Source organism: Eretmochelys imbricata, chromosome 8 (genome assembly GCF_965152235.1).
Source record: "Eretmochelys imbricata isolate rEreImb1 chromosome 8, rEreImb1.hap1, whole genome shotgun sequence".
Taxonomy (NCBI): domain Eukaryota; kingdom Metazoa; phylum Chordata; order Testudines; family Cheloniidae; genus Eretmochelys; species Eretmochelys imbricata.
The window spans coordinates 64,123,124-64,141,317 of NC_135579.1; the positions used below are offsets into that span (position 1 = coordinate 64,123,124).

Genomic DNA, 18,194 nt, shown 5'->3' on the forward strand with positions numbered 1-18,194 from the left:
AGTTTTGCTTTATATATTGACATTACAGTGTTCCCATGATTTAGCAAGAGTGCACTGTTTCAAAGTTACCTACTTTACCTTGTGAACTCTCTGTTTTTACAGTAAAGTCATCAGGTGTAAGTATGAAATTCAGCCACCAGGTAAAGCCTCGCTGCTGCTTTTCCTTCCAGCGCTCATCATAGAACATGTTTTTAGCAGCAAAAGGCATTGGATGCCTAGGAATGACTTAAAGGGGTTGGAGGGAAGAGAAAGATTATCTAAATAGACAAAGTTCAAATTAAAATTATTTATGTTTTCTTAAAATATGCAGTTCTTCACTTTAACTTCAATGACTTGCACAAAAATGGAATTATGAGGAAAGTATTTATAGACCACATGCCACTTTTATTGTACTTGCTGTTGTCTTCAACTAATAAGTTCTTCAAGACAAGGACTAACAATGAGGAGTCCTTCTGACACCTTGGAGACTAACAAATTTATTTGGGCATAAGCTTTCGTGGGCTAAAACCCACTTCATTTGATGCAATGCCAGCAGTGCCTCTCTGCCATGTACATTGGACAAAAATTTGTCATCAAGAATTATAACATTCAAAAACCAGTAGGAGAACTCTTCAATCTCCCTGGACACTCAATAACAGACTTAAGTGGCAATTCTTCAACAAAAAAAACTTCAAAAATAGACTCCAAAGAGAAACTGCAGAAGTGGAATTAATTTGCCAACTGGACACTATCAAATTAGGCCTGAATACAGCCTGGGAATGGATGGGTCACTACAAAAATTAATTTTCCCTTGCTCATACACCTTCTTGTCAACTGTTTGAAATGGGCTACCTTTATTACACTGGCCTCATTAGCACTACGAAAGTGATTTTTTCCCCCTCCCTTGGTATTCACACTGTCTTGTCAACTGTTGAGAAAAGCCCACTTCCACCTTAATGGAATTGGCTCGTTAGCACTGACCCCCAACCCCCCACACACTTGGTAAGACAACTCCCATCTTTTCACATGCTGTGTATTTATACCCAACTCTGTATTTTCCACTCCATGCATCTGATGAAGTGGATTTTAGCCCACAAAAGCTTATGCCCAAATAAATTTGTTAGTCTCCAAGGTGCCACAAGGACTCCTCGTTGTTTTTGCTAATACAGACTAACTTGACTACCACTCTAAAGACAAGGACAGTTATTGGTATGATAGTTCATGCTATTATCTAGTGCTTTATCAATATTAACAGTAATGTTAAGTAGCCTAGTGCTTTTAAGTATACTGAAAAACCTTTGAAGCATGATTTGTTGTCACATTTCTACCTCCATAAATACAGCACCATTTGATTCCGCATATCTGCTCCTTGAGTGTATTCAGAATCACAAGTTATTAGTAGAGGTGAACAAATAATTGATTTTTTGGTTTGCTGTTAAAAAAAGTTTCAAGTTGAACTAAACGTTTCGTTGATCCCAAAACAACACATTTTAGGCATCCAACTTCTTTTTTTTACTAAAAGTAAAAAATCTGGGAATAAGGGGCTACATTGTCAAGGGGATTTAGGCTAGGTCTACACAGGCAATTGAGCGGCAGGACTTTTGTCGTTCAGAGGTGTTAACCCGCCCCCCTCGAGAGACAAAAGTTTTGCCATGGCAAGTGTCAGTGTGAACAGCGCACTGTTGGCAGAAGTACTCTCCCGTAGACACCGCGAACACTGCTCATTGGGGGTGGAAATATTTTGTCAGCAAAAGTGCTGACAACCAGCAGGTACACTGCCCAACTTTCAGCAACACCAACTGTGTTGCTAAAAGCTGTGTAGTGTAGACAAAAGCTTCGGCACCATTCAGACAGCCCCACCCCTTTTATCTCCCTGTGGAGCAAGGACTTGAACCCAGGTCTCCCATATCCCAGGTATGCGCCCCAACTACTGAGTATGGGAGTATTCTACGTTAAGGAGTATTCTCAATCTCTCCTGCTGAAGCTGTTCCACTTTGCATTACTAATTAAATATTAATTGGGCCAGAAAGTGAGAATGACTCTGCAGCCTGGTGATTAGAATACTCCATTGGGATGTGGGAGAGTCAAATTCCAGTCCCTGCTCCAATTAATATCTTATACAATATGAAACAGTCTAAATACAAGAGACTGAGAAAGACCCATCCCAAAATGCCCCATAGCCAGGACAATGTCCTGGTATACGGGAGACCTACTCTAGAATGTGGACTTGACCCTTAGTCTCCCACATCCCAGGACAGCATCCTAACCACTAAGCTAAAATTTATAAGGAGGGCATCACCACACTACCACCTCCTCCCCACCGTTTTATGGCTCCACCCCCCAAAAAACTGTTTCATATTATCAAAACAAACTGTTTCATTTTCCTCTTACCAAAACATTTTGATTTTTTGGTTCAGTCATAACTATCTGGCAAAGTCTACATGAATTGGCAAGCAGTTTTGGGTCAACGAGAACTACACTTTTAACAAAAACTATTAACCAAAAAATTTTCCCAGTTCAATTCTGACATTCAATTCAAGAAAAATTCTGACTTCATGGATACTGAAAACCTCTGTTTACCTGTTTTTAATGGTTTTATGAAGGTCAGCTGAGACTGTGCCACACCATCAATGGGCTTAGTAGTTTTGATGATAGTTTTAGACAAAGAACCTAAAAATGTTAACAAAATATCAGATGCCAGCAAAAAAACCTATTTATCACTGAAGGTGAGACTACCACGAACAAGCAAGCAAGGTATAGTTAAGGATTATAGCCTTGAGTCCATTCTTTACCAACCCTATCAATTATGGGGAGGAGTATAACATGATAAGAAAGATCATCGCTATAGAAAATTCCTTAAATCTAGCTGATATAGGTTGACTAGAGGTTTTATTTTTATCTTTAAATTACCTTCCTTCAGTGTGTTTCAGGAAAAGTCAAAAACAATATTTCAATGTCATCTGTGATGGAGAAACATTAATTCTCTAGATGCTATGTAAGCATAATTATATATAAATCTTCTGGCTAATGAATGTTAAAAGAATGCAGATAAATTGCTTTGCTTGGCAACTGCAAAAAGAGTGGAAGAAAAAAATTGAAGTGTAAGCTGCCAGTTAAAAAACACTACTACATTCCATGCTTCCTCACCACACTGAGAAAAAAGTATTACCTGTAATTATTCTCAGAAGATGCACATCCTAATGGACTACCACTTTAAAGTCTATTACCAGCACAAGGTATTAAGTTCCAAAGTTCAAAATTCTAAGCCACTGACATCTATCTGGATGGTCTAATGAGTAGGGTCCTAGCCCGGGCCGTGCGAGACCTGAGTGTCCTGAGATTCATGAGACCTCCTGGGTTCAACTCCCTGTTGTGACACAGACTCCCTATGCAATCTTGGGCAAGTCATTTAGTCTCTGGATCAGTTACCCATTATAAAATAGGATTTTACCTTGTGTTCATCACTGGAGGCGGCAAGATATGAATTCATTCTGATCTCCTGTGCTGTTCCACAGCCAGGCACCATTCAGCATTTATATGTGAACACATTGCTCAAGTAGAACAATGTTAGGCCTCAGAAAAGTTAAATTGGGTGTAAGTGTTTCAAAATTACATTTCAATAATGAAATGTAGCTATATTTAGGGCTGGGGCAAACTGTGTACTGTTATCTCGTCACCCTGCCTCTGTGCTGTTATATCGGTATAACCCTATGAAGACAATGGTGAACATACTTGGAAGACAAAGAGATTACAGAGGTATAATAGAACAGATTTCCACCTGCAAGAACCTTTACAGGCAGTTATACAAGGGCAGGAAAACCGCATCCTAGCTTTCAGTTCCCACGGTGAGTTTGCACAACTGATAAAACTTGGACTCCTTTTTTAAGAAATGGCATCACAAGGGTCACTTTTCAGAGCAGACGTATATTTTAAGAAAATTATCGTGTTAGCACACCAAAGAGAGTTATACTAATGTGAGACTGCTAAATGAGCCAATTGTAAGATGTAGAGTGAGCAGAGAACCACGTGTAGAAATTGATGGCACCAGAAATGCATTCACACCTATGAGCTATTGTGAATAGTCTTTTAGAGAATACCAGGTGAGACATTTAAGCAAACTTTTTGAAATGCATTAAATACCAATTATTTGCATTTTTGGCAGCACATCACACTCCATGCTAGATTTTCCACAGCCCCACCAAAGCTTATCTAGCACTTCCTCTGCCCATCTTAAAATCCCCTTCATCTACCACCTCTACCCACATTTCTTGCCTGTTGAAATAAGCTGCTCAGGACCAGGGCATTGCTCCACAAAGCCACAGGAGACAAATCTAGTACTTCCCCAGCAATGTTGCTAAATATGGCAAGTCTTCTAGCATACTACAAGACTATTTAGTCGATACCAGTTAAGTGGCTTCTACTAAATGAACGCAGACAGTGTATTCTATAGCCACGCTTTATTGCTACCAGACAACTTGAGAAGTTGCTACAGTATCATCATACTTGCTGCAGAAAGAGGTACTGAAATGCTGAGAGTTCTAGGGGTCCCCTTACAACATTTTGGCAAAATATGGAGACACTTAAGTTATTTTCTTTCACTAGAGAACACAAATAAAAAATGCTCACCAGCTCTCTTTCTGTGGTGTAGTTTCTCTCTGCTTATGTGCTTAGAGACCAGTGGTCTTACAGTAGTTTTTATTTTACTGTCAACACAAGATGTAAAGATTCTTTTGGTTTCTGTTTCTTCCACATATTCTGTAGCTGTAGTCTTAATATCCTCTAAGTATACTTCATTTTTCCTCTTACGACTACGTAAAGTAGATCCAATGGAACAGGAATGTATTTCATCTTTGTGACATTTGGTTTCACCTGAGATGGGATCTATAACCGGAAGGTTCTGGAGTATTTCTAACTTTGAATGTCTAGGAATTATACTTACATCTTCCCGTATCATATTATTAAGAGATTTTCTAGATTTTGGCTTAGTTGTCTCCATTCCTTTTCTTTCAGCAGCAGACAACTTATTTTTGATGACAGTAGCAGAAAGCACAGGACGTTTTTTTGGTTGTTCTCTTTGGGAGCAACTGCGAATCTGAAGATCCTCATCACAAAGAGGAAAACAGAAATGATTTTGTTCAGGTTTGGTACAATGAAGTAACTGAGATTTCACTATTGGCGTCTCATTAAGGACATCATTTGGAAACTTATGTTCTACAGATACACTTATGTACTGCATTTTTTCATTTTCTTTCCATTTTGAAGATGACGACTTCTTTGTGATACAAGTCTCCACACTGGAGGATAAAGAGGATGGTGAAACAGATACGTGGACTTGAGACACTGATTCTATAGCTAAGTTGTCTTTTACAAACTGATCGGGTGACAATATGGGAGCAACTTGCTCTGCTACAATTTCTACATTAAGTTGATAACTGTCATTTATAAAAGAATCTGGACTTAAAATTCTCCTTTGACTCAAAGAAGAGTACAAGGCTGCTGTACATTCCGGAGCACAAACATGTGTATTTGATCTGTGTGCTTGTACTAATCCAGAAGGAGAACTGTGTATACTTGAGGATTTTATTTGCTCATTAGGATTATGAAGTTTCTTGATGTTACATGTGTCTATTTCTTGCAATAATTCATCATTTACCACTGTACCAAGAACTGAGTATGTAGTAGATCTTCTCATTGAAAGAGGTGTGCAAATGGTATCATGCTGTTCTTGCAATACAGGACTGATAGGAGATATAGGCAGTTTGTTTTCTAAAGTGATAAGCGAGTTTTTTGAGGGGGACATGCTACCTCCTACCACATCCAAATTTTCACAGGACTGGAGCGGGCTTCTAACTGTATCTGTTTTTTTGGAAACACGAAACGTTTTGTTTACATTTTTAACATTTGAATGTTTTTGCTTAGCTCTTGTAAAAACTGATCCTTCTGAAGTATTTTTCTTTTTAATAGCATCCCAAAGACTCTTCTGAAAAAGCGCACACACCAAAAAAAAAAAAAAAAAAAATTAAAGAGTTTCCAAAGTAATTGCTTTTTTAAAAATATAATACACACATATATTTATGCACACAGATAATGAATTGATAGCTAACACATACAAATACTAAGTTTTTAATTTTGGTGGGTTTTTTTAAGTTATTTTGAATAGATACACATTAAAAAGTAATATGTAGCCACATGCTCTATGCACTTACCATAAACTTTGAAATGCCCACATTGGAAACAACACACCAACATAGCTGAAGCACAGCAACACAATGCAATATAATCCATAATCAAACCAACCAGGAAAATAAGCTAAAGCCACTTTTCTACTCCAATAATTCACCCTTAAGATGTTCTACCATTTTCAAATGGGAAAAGAACAACTTTGAAGTGTTCATCATATTTGGGCTATTTCAGGTCAAAGGAGAGCAAATTCCAAGTTTATTGGGGGCTCCCACTGAGGATACCCAGTCAACAATTCATCCGTGCCTACACTAGTAGAAACAATTGCTACATTGCAAAATTTTGACTCACAAGCAAGAAACAAATAAGACAAAAATAATTAGTGTCAATTAAAAATACATTTGTTACCTTTTTCTTCAGAGGCTGCTCAGCAACACCCAACAACACAGCCTGATGTTTTACAATTCCATTAACAATAAAAGTTACCAGTTCTCGAACTTTTCCTTCTTCTAATGGCATCCATGTTATAGAAATAAAGATTCTTTCTCCAGACTACAAGAGAATGAAGTGTTAAAACAAAAACATTGTAAGGACATGAAAATATTTTTAAGAGAATCGATTATTTAAAAAAGAAGCAGTGAACAAAAGTATTAGTGTCTGTGAATGCTTTTAAGTAAAGTGCTATATAAATGCTAAATAGCATGGCTTACATTTTCAGCCACTGAATGCATAAATATGGGTTGGTCTCTCACCATTTTTAAAGTTGGGTGCATAAATTTACTTATTAGATGAATTTACAGTTATGATGGAGCACAGGTGAGAAAGTGCAAAACAGACAATGAGGTCAGGAGATAGAATGGATATATGAAAAAAGAAAAGGATGTGATTTTCATTGACAGGAAAACCTGCTAAAATTATTTCATTACATTACTAGCTGTTAAAAAGATCAGTACTTCATTCATATTTTGTAGTACGTATATTTGAATGCTTGTGAAAAGGGCTATATGAGAGTACTGTAAGCAAGAAGGTGAATTACAGACATGCAAGAATAATATTATTAAATATCCAAAATAATTATCAGAATGTAATCAAAATTTTAAATAAGCATATTTAGATTTTCTCAGTAATTTTGTTCTCATTTAGCTCAAGTACCCAAGTTCTAAGTTTTGTGTTGATTAGAGCAGATAGACCAATAAGGTCATTGAAAAATAATGAAGGTAGTGTCCTTCTTACATGCCAGTAGCACAATTTTGGGATGCTGCAGGGGATTAGAATTAATTTGTTGAACAGCTAGAACTCAGGGAAGATTCTTGCCAAACAGTAGGTGAGCTACTGTACATTTTGCTGCTCTGCTGACACTAACACCAGTAGAGTGAAAAATGCCAGTATCTGAAGCTGTGCACTTCTAGCATTACCATTTCTGTCGTTTCACTCGGATATTTGAATCAATATAGCAGCAAAACAGGCAGCTGATGATGGAGAAGGAGAGAAACAAGACAGCACTGCAAAAACCAAAGACTGACATTATGTAATGCCTGAAAATCTCACTATACTTTACTGGTCTTTGTAGCAAAAAAAAAAAATAAAGAAATAAAAATCTGACCGTACATCTTTTTTATGCTTCTTTAATATTAGAAAGAGGTTCCATACACAATTAACTCATCTAACACATTTACTTGCACTACTGGTAGTAAATTGTGGCAGCTATCAGTTCCTCAGATTCTGTTCCCTATACTAAGTACCGTATAGATAAATATTGCTGTCAGGAAGGTACTTGTCAAAATTAGCTACCTGCTGTTACAAAGATGTACTGTATACTCCTGGGGGAATTCTGCACCAAAAAATTAAAGATTCCACACACAATATTTTAAAATTCTGCATATTATATTTGTCAAAATAGCACAATATAATCACACCAGTTTCAATTATTTTTGGTCATTTATTTCAAGATACCTGACAGAAAGTATGTCTGTAACAATACAGACAACAAAAAAGATTCAGGAAATGTTCTTTGACAAATAGATTCCTTACTAGGCATATCAGATAACGTCATAACCTCATCTGTGGTTCTTCCCATTGGGAGTTTGTGTCTAGCAGTGACCAAAACAGCCTTATGATTAAACTGTATGATGTTTTATCTTAAGAGTAGGAACCCCAAAGAACACATACAAGAGATTGAGAAAGACCCACCTCAAAATGCTCCACAGCCAGGACGCTGTTCTGGTATACAGGAGACCTACTCTAGAATGTTTTATCTTAAGAGTAGGAACAACAAAGCATAAGAAATTCTCCAAACACACAAAAGGCGACACATGTCTATCTTACCTAAAGCCTAACCATTCTGAAACAGACAGAGGCTAAGCTTCCTCGAGACACACCTACCCTCTGCAGGGTTGACTGGTCAGTTTCTCCCCCTTAACTATCTGTCCAGCATCTTTGACAGCACAGGGGTTGAGAGGCCCGGCGCCCCAGGGACCGGGCAGTCAGCGCAGGACGCAGATGCCGAGAGGCTGCACGGACAACGCGGGTAACCCGCGGCCCGTTGCTCCCGGAGAAGAGACCCGTCGCCCGGGGAGGGCAGCAGCGGAGCGGGCGGCTCTGCCCAGCCTCCAACACCGCCCCCACGAGCCCCTCCAGCCAGGGGGGCTGCCCGCAGAGATCTGGCGAGAGGGCGCGGAGCCGCACGGGGCAGCAGCTCAGGCTCTCCCCGGGCCCGGCCCTACCTGGATGAGGAAGCGCCGGCGCTCCAGGCTGAAGCCTGTGGAGGGAGCCGGGAAGCGGTCGATAGCCACATCAGCCTCCTCTGGGTTGGGGTTGTCTACGGCCAGGAGCCGGGTGCAGGAGGCGCCGGGCCGGAGGCTGCCGAAGCTGAGGAAGGGCGGCCGGGAGAAGTGGGTGAGAGTCAGCACGGCGGGGTCCTCCTCCTCCTCCCTATCAGCCCAGCGCCGCCTCCGCCGCCCGGGGCTCTCGGCCGGGCTCAGATCCCAGGCAGCGGCGGCTCCCCTGCACAGCAGCTCTGCAGCCATCGCCGGCTTGTTGCTGCCAGGACTCAGCGCGGCCCAGTCCCCGCGCAGCCAGAAGACCCGCACGAGCCAGACGGACAAACAGGCAGCGCGGTACTAACCGACCCGGCCAACCATTCAAACCCAGCGCCACCGCCAATCCCCAAGCGCCCCCACGGCCCGCCAATCCCCACACAGTCCTGGCCCAACCCGCCCACCAACCAGCGGCGCAGCGTTTCTTTCCGGCCACCAATCGCCATACAGTGCCCGCCCTCTAGCCTCTCCGCCAATCACAACGCGGCGTTTTATTTAAATATCAGCTCAGAGTTAGTTGGCTGGAGGTGAGCGCCCCAGGGTAACTTCTGCTGGCGGGCGAGCCACTCGCTCACGGGGCGGGACTTGGCAGGGTCAGGCAGCCCGGGCAGGAGGCTGGCTCCCTCGGCCGCCTCCCTCGGCCGCCACCGCCCCCAGCACAGAGGGGAAGGGAAAGAGGATTCCCCGGGGAGAATTCCATGCGCGCCATGTTTGGGGGCAGTTAGGGATGAGGCGCCTCGCCCCTCCCTACTCCTGCCTGCCTAAGAAGCTGCCCCCGCCCCACGGGCTGACAACCAGCCTGAGCCCACTCCCGTGTGTAATGGACGCGTCGCTGCAAGAGCCAGGCCTTTCTTCGGGAGGGCAGGCTGGTCTGGGGGCACGTTTACACCACAGCCTGTAAGGGACGTATGTTGTTGTTATGTAATTACTGCGATGGCTGACCTCTACGCTACCCTCCTGTCCAAGCCAGTTTCCCAGTATCTAGCCCCCAATCCAGAGACTACCCCGAGCCATCAGTTCCCCCACCTACAGTATATCCTCCACGCACTGGCTGCACTTTGCTCCCCAGCCCCCTGCACCTCCCTCCCTGTGGTCCTAGCCCCTTGCATCCCCCTCCCTGTGCCTGCTGGTCTCCTACCTTGGCTGCACATAGCTCAGCTGTGCAGCCTGCCTGCCACTGTGGTCCTAGTGCCAGGGAGCCTGCTCCTGCCGGGGTCAATGGACCCATGATCCTATGGGGGAGGAGGGGAGAGCTCTGAGCACCCTCCTGCCAATGCTGCTGGGCCTGATCCTGCAGGGGGTGGGAGTGGCTGACACCACCCCATTTTGCACCCCTGCCCAGCTCTGCATCCTAGGGCAGGTGCATCTTCTGCCCCACTCTAGTTATGGCCTTATCACATGGTTTGCAACTGTGTACTGATAGGGCTGCAAGTGGCTCACAGGTTGAGAACTGGTTTAGGGCAAGTAAAATGCGATGAGCACAATGTAATCTCTGCCATACAGAGTTTGCAATGTAATACAAGTATTTTGTAGTCAGACTGTGTCTCACAATAGCTCCCCTAACACTTGCAAGAGTTCCAAGTACACATAAGGAAATCTATTGTCAGTCTGTACATGCATACACATGGGCATGCAGTGACTACAAGTTGCTTAGAAAACTTCTCTACATCTCTCACCTAAGCACCTGCCACAGTTATATACACTGAAATTCAGCCATTCCACAGAAGAAACTGCTGTGCTAATACAATAGGGTTTGGGGTTTTTTTGCAGACAGATCTACTGTGTAGTCCTCTTTATAGAACGCCATCTAGATATTCAGAAATACTTGGAACCTACACTTGAGGCCAGCTTTCCAAAAGCACTCAGCAGCTCCTAGTGGAAACAGTAGGAGCTGTTGAATACTGACAGGTTTCAGAGTTCAGAGTAACAGCCGTGTTAGTCTGTATTCGCAAAAAAGAAAAGGAGTACTTGTGGCACCTTAGAGACTAACCAATTTATTTGAGCATAAGCTTTCGTGAGCTACAGCTCACTTCATCGGATGCATACTGTGGAAAGTTTTGAAGATCTTATTATATAATAAGCTGTAGCTCACAAAAGCTTATGCTCAAATAAATTGGTTAGTCTCTAAGGTGCCACAAGTACTCCTTTTCTTGTTGAATACTGAGTGTTTTTTAAAACATCTGCCCACTTGATTTAGGAGCTGCTGAATACTGATCAATTCTGAAAATACACCCATGCATCAGAACATCCTAGTTTTTACTATGATAGAGGATATATTTTTGTAATTGTCAACTTCATCCATGCTATGGTCTGCATGACATTAACATACTAATTCTCGCCTGTGCCTATTAAAGCAGCAAATATCCACCCTATCCTCTAGTTTTTAATGCAACAGGAGGCAACATTCGTTTGCCATATAATTACTATTGGCCCAATCCTACAATAGCAAAGTACCATTAACTTCAATGGAAGCAGGATCTTCCTTATATCCTCTCACTAAGAAGCTAAAATAATTAAAGTCTATAGTACCATAGATACACATGACATTTTATAAGCCATTTTATACAGATCCCTGCTCTAAGGAGCCTAAAGGTAGGTTAATTTAACTAACTATAAGACAAGGTTAAACCACAAAGCAGGAGAATACTGTATTGTCTGCCTATACTGAAAGGAGGACAGGAGACATTTGACATGGGTTTAATCAGGCCACAGCTTTATTATTAGATGGCTGGGACTATCCAGCAGACAAAAGTGTACAGTGCAGGTAACCCCATGTTTATTCTGTGATTACCAGGGGGGCTTTTACCAGCTCCCTCTCTTTTTTCATCTAAGTCCCTCCAGCAAATTTATTGCTGGATGTGACAAGTTCGGTCACAGAGACCCCCTTGGCACTGTGACCTGATGTGCTGAGACTACCTCTGAGCTCGTTTTCTGTGCCAGTTTGGGCCTCCAGAACCCTGCCCTGTTGAGCCAGATACACTAATCTGCTGCAACACAGACCCACGTTCTGACCCATGCCCCCAAAATTGCAGACTTAACTAAAAACTGCTTAGCAAGTGCTGCTGTCTCTAGCATCCAGACACTCAGCTCCCAATGGGATCCAAACCCCAAAAAAATCCGTTTTACTCTGTATAAAGCTTATACATTGTCCGCCCTCTATAACACTGATCGAGAGAGATGCACAGCTGTTTGCTCCCCCAGGTATTAATTACTTAGTTGGGTTAATTAATAAGCAAACAGACCAACGTTGTAGTTTATGGTGTGGGTCCAGCAGTCCCTTACACACCCATAGTTACTGTCCTTTGTTTCAGTTTCTTTCTTTCTTTCCAGTTTCTTTCTTTGTGGTGGAGAGGCCATCTCTTGAGCCAGCTGAAGAGAAAATGGAGAGGCTTCCAGGGCCTTTTATATTCTCTCTCTTGTGGGAACCCCTTTGTTCTTCTGTGCAAAACCACAGCAACAAGATGGAGTTTGTAGCCACCTGGGAAAGTCATAGATCCATGAATGATTCAGCTTTTTGCAGGCCAACACCATTGTTTACATATTCGTTTGAATGTTCCCAGGAAAGCTCAGATGTGGATTGGCGTCTCTCAAAGTCCATTGTCAGTTAAGTGTTTCTTGGTTGGGCACTTACTCAGAATAGTCCTTTCTCAAGAAGCTGACTAAATGCTTCACTGATGCTACTTAGAATCAAACACATTGAGATACAAGTACATAGGCAATATTCATAACTTCAAAGACAAAAATGATACACACATACAGACAGCATAATCATAACCAGCAAATTACAATCTTTCCATAGACACCTTACTTGACCTCCTTTGTATGAGATTTGGTGCAACTATAGGACCTTGGTTGCACCAATGATCTATATGGTCACAGTTCATGTCAATAACATCACATTGGGACCTTACCATACCTGGGGGGCTTCCACTAGCTCCCCTTTTTCCATCCACATTCCTCCAGCAAAGTTATTGCTGGGTCCTTACCATACCCAGAGGGCTCCCACCAGCTCCCCCATTTTTCCAGGTCCCTCAAGCAACTTCATTGCCAGGACCTTACCCTCATATGAGGGTTAAGGTGGGGTATAAGACTAGAGGGTTGGCTCCCTGCCATACCAATCATAGGAGTCCCCAACCGCCCCCCATTCATTCCTTTAACGAACGCTTCTTTTTCCGGTCACTGTATACCTTTCCTATGGAGTACCTGCACTGGACATCTGCCACAAGGAGGCTCCAGCAATTAGCTGGCTGCCTCCCCCACCCCGCAAATCCAGTTGGGTTCCAAGACATCTTTTACTGCCCTCCCTCCCCTTTTACATTGGCCAAAACAAATGGGCTCCAAAGCTTTACAAGGGAACCCTGTACTCCCTGAATAATTTGGTACCCCAGGATACCCAAATTGCTGAGCCTTTTATGACCCCAAGGAATTTTGCCACCTCCCCTTTTAGAATCTGTCAAGTCTTGTGCACCCAGGTGGCGCTCCAAAGCTCTCAGCCAGAACCTGCATGAATACATGTCTGACAACACTGATCTGCATCAAGTCCCTTCTTATTCTGAGCAATAATTGAACTCCTTTACACATTCTCAAATAGCGTTTTCCAATGTGTGCCACATCATGTCAGTGACTGCTGACAAGCCCCTTGGCACACAGCAGTGGCATGAGCTGGTCCAATAACATGCTTCTCCTTCCATACCAACACAGACTTTCCCCATCCCTGGACCCTGATTACCAATCCTTAAAGCCACTAGGATGTCCGCCTATGTGCATAAGAAAAATAATCCTGTGCCCACAGACCCACACCACTGCCTCCATGGCCTGGCTGCCAACATATGGAATGGAATCACAACACATTAATTGCGACTGACCACCCGATATTGCACACCATATTGTATGCTTCCAAATGTGAACACCCAATTGTCAGAATTGCCTGTGCCCTTATGCCCCGCTGCACCACTGCTGTTGTGGCCCCTGATTGTGAATGACTAAGAACCAAATTCCATAGGGTAGAACCAAGCTCCTAGTCTTTCCGGAAGATAACAAATGCTGCCCAGTCTCTTTGATCAGTCGTTGATCATCACAAGTTTAATATCCCTGCTTGCCCCTCCTGGTGTACAACAGCCAGTTCCAAGCCCCCCCTAGACAGTGCTCCTACGTAACCCAGGCATCAGCTTGCTGATTTTGAAAGTGCCAAAACTGCTTTAAGAATGCTGCTTTGAGCAAGGCCATTTAGATCCCTGAGAATGTTAACTGTGATATGCCCACATGACTGCTGCATCCAGGCATTGGAATACAGCCACTCTGCCAGCAATCTTTGAGTTAAGACTGTTGTGTGGATATGAATAACCATTTAGCCCACTGACAAATGTAACAGGTGAGAGGCGATTCCAAGATTGTTGAGGATTCCAGTTGACAGGTTGCCCGTGACCCCATGTACTGCAGCACCCACTGCACTGTAATGGGACATTTGGTGATCAGCCTTTCCACTCCTGTAATTACATGAATTTGTTAAGACTTGTCCCATAGCTGTGCCATCAGAAAGGAGGCAGTGGATCTCCATGCTACATTGCTAACAATCCTACCCCCAGGTTCCATGTAGCTAGCAGAATTCACTCAGGTTCTTGGCTGGCTCCTGGTGCCAGCTTCCAAATCCTGTTATGTAAAAGCGAGGCAAGGCATCGGCTATGCCCGACTAAACCCAGGAAAGGTAATAAAGTAATGGATATTGTCCTGGAGTCTATTTGTGGCCCAAGGCCCAGGAGACAGATCTGCAAGTTATGTGCGGGACATTGTGTGAAGGGCCCTGCTACCGTGCCCTCAACTGATTCCTGTGGAATCCCTCCCCTCCCCCTGCTTTTTTTGTTTAAATCATGTAGACCAAGCATGTCCCTGACTTTTAATGTGTTTTGTTTGACAGCACATTACGTACCCCATCCATGACTCATAGTGGTTTTGTTTGACAGTGTTCTGACAGATTGCCACCCATTCTGGGTTGCCACCTGATGTACTGGATGCTCACTGAGGCCGCCCATTCCACCAGTCTTGGCTCCATCACCCTGTCCTAGTCCCTCAAGCCTTCTCTAGCCTATATATATATATATATATATACATACACACACACACACACACACACAGGGACACGCCCAGTTGCAGAAAGACACAAACACTGAAATCAGCTCAGCATGGGAAGAATCAGCTAGAGGATTGCCCAGCACGCAAGTGCACACCCTTCTGGGATGCAAATCCAAAACTGTATTGTCTTGCACTGAATAGAAAACTGTACAGCGTAAGCTCATAAAATTCACTCCTTCCCTTAATGTGGAAGAAGATATGCACAGCTTTTTGGCCTTCCTCCCCCCCTTATGAATTCCACAAACTGGGTTTTAGAATAAACAAAACAAGTTTATTACGTACAAAAGTTAGATTTTAAGGGATAGCAAATAGATCAAAGCAGATTAATTTAGTAAAAAAACCAAAAACCACAAACTAACCTTAACAAAATTACATAGGTAGGATAGAAATTAGCAAATTCTCACCCCGAGAGATAAACAGGCTGTCAGATTCTTAAGGCACAAGTTGCCTTGACTTTACAAAAGCTAAAGATCCTTTTAGTCTGGGACCATCACTTCCCAAAAACTTCAGTCCTTGCCCCTCAGGTGTTTCCAGGTGTCTTGTTGCAGGTAGAGTTAAGGTCCCCTGATGATGTCATTGTCCTCCTTTTATAGCTTCTTCCCACTTGCTCGAAAGCTCTTTTGTTGTGACCTGAGTCAGATAGTTCCCATTGTGTAGTGCTATCTGTGAGAGTTTTCTATTGTACACAGTTCCTGGGGTAATCCTTTTGCTTGTGTGCATTTCCTCAATAAGCCATTAACATTGTTTGGCCGTTTTACTGTCATACCCGAAAGGCTGCTTGTGGGTGATTTCAACCTTACATCATGGTCCAGTAATACATACATAGCCAAACTTCATAACTTCACGTAAGATAACACATACAATCCAACAAGATATTAACGTCTAGCTGATCAAGACTTTTAAAATGATACCTACAAAACATACTTTGTACAAAACATATCCTAATTACATGACAATGGTGAATAGTGGGGTGGTGTCAGGGTGTCACAAGCGTATTATTTATAGTCTCCATCAACAGAATCTTAAACCCACAGAAATGTACCCCCATCTGCTTTATTAAGGTACTTCCAAATTAGCAACCATAACATCTGCAGCTGAGTTGGGTGGCACTTGATTTAACCCCTATGCTGGTTTCCCCTTGGACCCTTTCCTTACTGCTGTGGCAAGAACATACTGCATGTGCCCCAAAATATAATCCATAAACACGCCTGCCATGATGGACGTATACACCTTTCCGAAGCGAACACCAAATGCCACATGCGTTTGTTGCTGCCCTGACACACCCCTGCTTTCAGCATTGCCCTCACAGCTTGTAATCAGTTGAGACGAAAGAACATCAATGCTCCAGGTGATCCTATATACTTTGGAAACACCAAATGCTGTGAAGACAACCTTAGAAACAACAGTCTTAACCACTTGCATGAAAATTCCTGCTGACTGAGGTAGAATTTTGCTTCCCTTGGAGTCCCCCAAGCCATGAACCTGGGGAGGAATGCCTTTGGTAATGAAACAGAAAATCCCCGGGGTCCATCTGCCCCTGGCCTAGCACCAGCCCCATGTCCCAGTTGCATGGCTATTACCCCTGACTCCCACAACCTCACTATATATGCCCTGTGCAGCCTTTGAATCCCTACCCGCTTCTCCCACTGTTAGTGCTGAGCCCAACAGAAAAGGGAGAAGTGAAAATTCTCTGGGTGCACCCCACACAAAAACCCTGAAACCAGCCCCTAACCCAGAGGCGGGCAAATTACGGCCTGCGGGCCACATCCAGGCTGCGAGACCATCCTGCCTGGCCCCTGGCCGGGGAGGCTAGACCCGGCTCCTCCTCCGCAGCTATGCTGCCACGTGGGCAGTGTGGCTGGCTCCATCCGAGTGGTGGGGCTGCGAGCTCCTGTTGCTCTGAGTGGCATGGTAAGGGGTGGTGGCGGCGGTGGGGTTGGATAAGGGGTAGCGGGTCCGGGGGGGGCAGTTGGGGACAGGGAGCAGTTGGATGGACGGAGGTTCAGGGGGGAAATCAGAAGACAGGGAATGGGGAGGGGGGGGTTGGATAGGGCATGGGAGTCCCAGGGGACCTGTGATGGGGTGGGGGTATGGATAGGGGTCAGGGCAGTCAGGGGACAAGGAGCAGGGGGGGTTGAATGGGTCAAGGGTTCTGAGGGGGACAGTCAGGGGGCAGGAAGTGGGAGGGGGAAGGGACCAGGCTGCTTGGGGAGGCTCAGACTTCCCTACCTGGCCCTCCATACAGTTTCGCACCCCGCTGTGGCCCTCAGCCAAAAAGTTTGCCCACCCCTGCCCTAGCCCAATTACCACAGCTCAGTTGTTGTAGGACATTTTGCTTTAGATTCCTCCCTGTAAAGGGGAGGCTTCTGGCCCAGGGCTGCCCCCTTTAAACCTGCATTCCTAGGGGATGAGTCAGCGACCACAGGGGCCCCTTTTGCAAATGTTTTCATCCACCTGCCCCTAGCCATAAAGCACTGTTCCCTTCACTCAGCCAGCCAGATGCACCCCCTCCCCCCACTTAAAGTTCAGGGCAGTCAATCCTTTAGGTCTCACATTCCACAGTCAGTACATGTTAAAAACACAACTAATCTTTCTTAAGCTAAAGTCAGCCTAGAAAGTGATTTTTTTTTTTTTTAAATACAAGAAACCATGCCCATAAAGGAGTCACTTTCCCAAATGGTGATAGTTAACAGAATGCTGGAAAGTCCATCTCTGACTCACTTTTCATAAAGAATGTGGGATGTTAACTACAGTTAATGTATTTTAAAAATCCTTGGTGCCAATCATTCTGGCTTCACACACTGTATGCTAATAAACATTCCCTGCAATGGATTTTCAACAAAATTAGATTACCATCTCACAAACTGTTTTGCTAATGGCTTTGGAAAAAACAGTTGTTTGCAACATCAGATAAACACAAGGCTGACACCTTCAGGTAGGCATACTGAGATTTTCACTGAGCTACTGACTCCCCTCCTCTCCAAGCCAGTTTCTTCACACTTCCACTGCTGGACTTAGTTACCCAACTATGTTATTGTCAGATAATTGATGAAAGGCATGTCACAAGGTAATGTGATAAGGTTGCACAGA

The 18,194-nt window shown here is 43.7% G+C and overlaps 1 protein-coding gene across 1 annotated transcript in view; it reads right to left on the bottom strand.

The window, feature by feature from the left end:
- ASPM (assembly factor for spindle microtubules) overlaps positions 1–9,185 on the bottom strand; it is a 37,191-nt gene extending 28,006 nt beyond the window's left edge. The window contains exons 1-5 of the mRNA XM_077824918.1: positions 8,883–9,185; positions 6,568–6,711; positions 4,606–5,959; positions 2,560–2,649; positions 79–225 (exon numbers count right to left, since the gene is read on the bottom strand). Of these exons, the coding sequence (XP_077681044.1) occupies positions 79–225; positions 2,560–2,649; positions 4,606–5,959; positions 6,568–6,711; positions 8,883–9,185 (2,038 nt within the window). The remainder of the gene's footprint in view (positions 1–78; positions 226–2,559; positions 2,650–4,605; positions 5,960–6,567; positions 6,712–8,882) is intronic.
- Between the last annotated feature and the right edge of the window lie 9,009 nt (positions 9,186–18,194).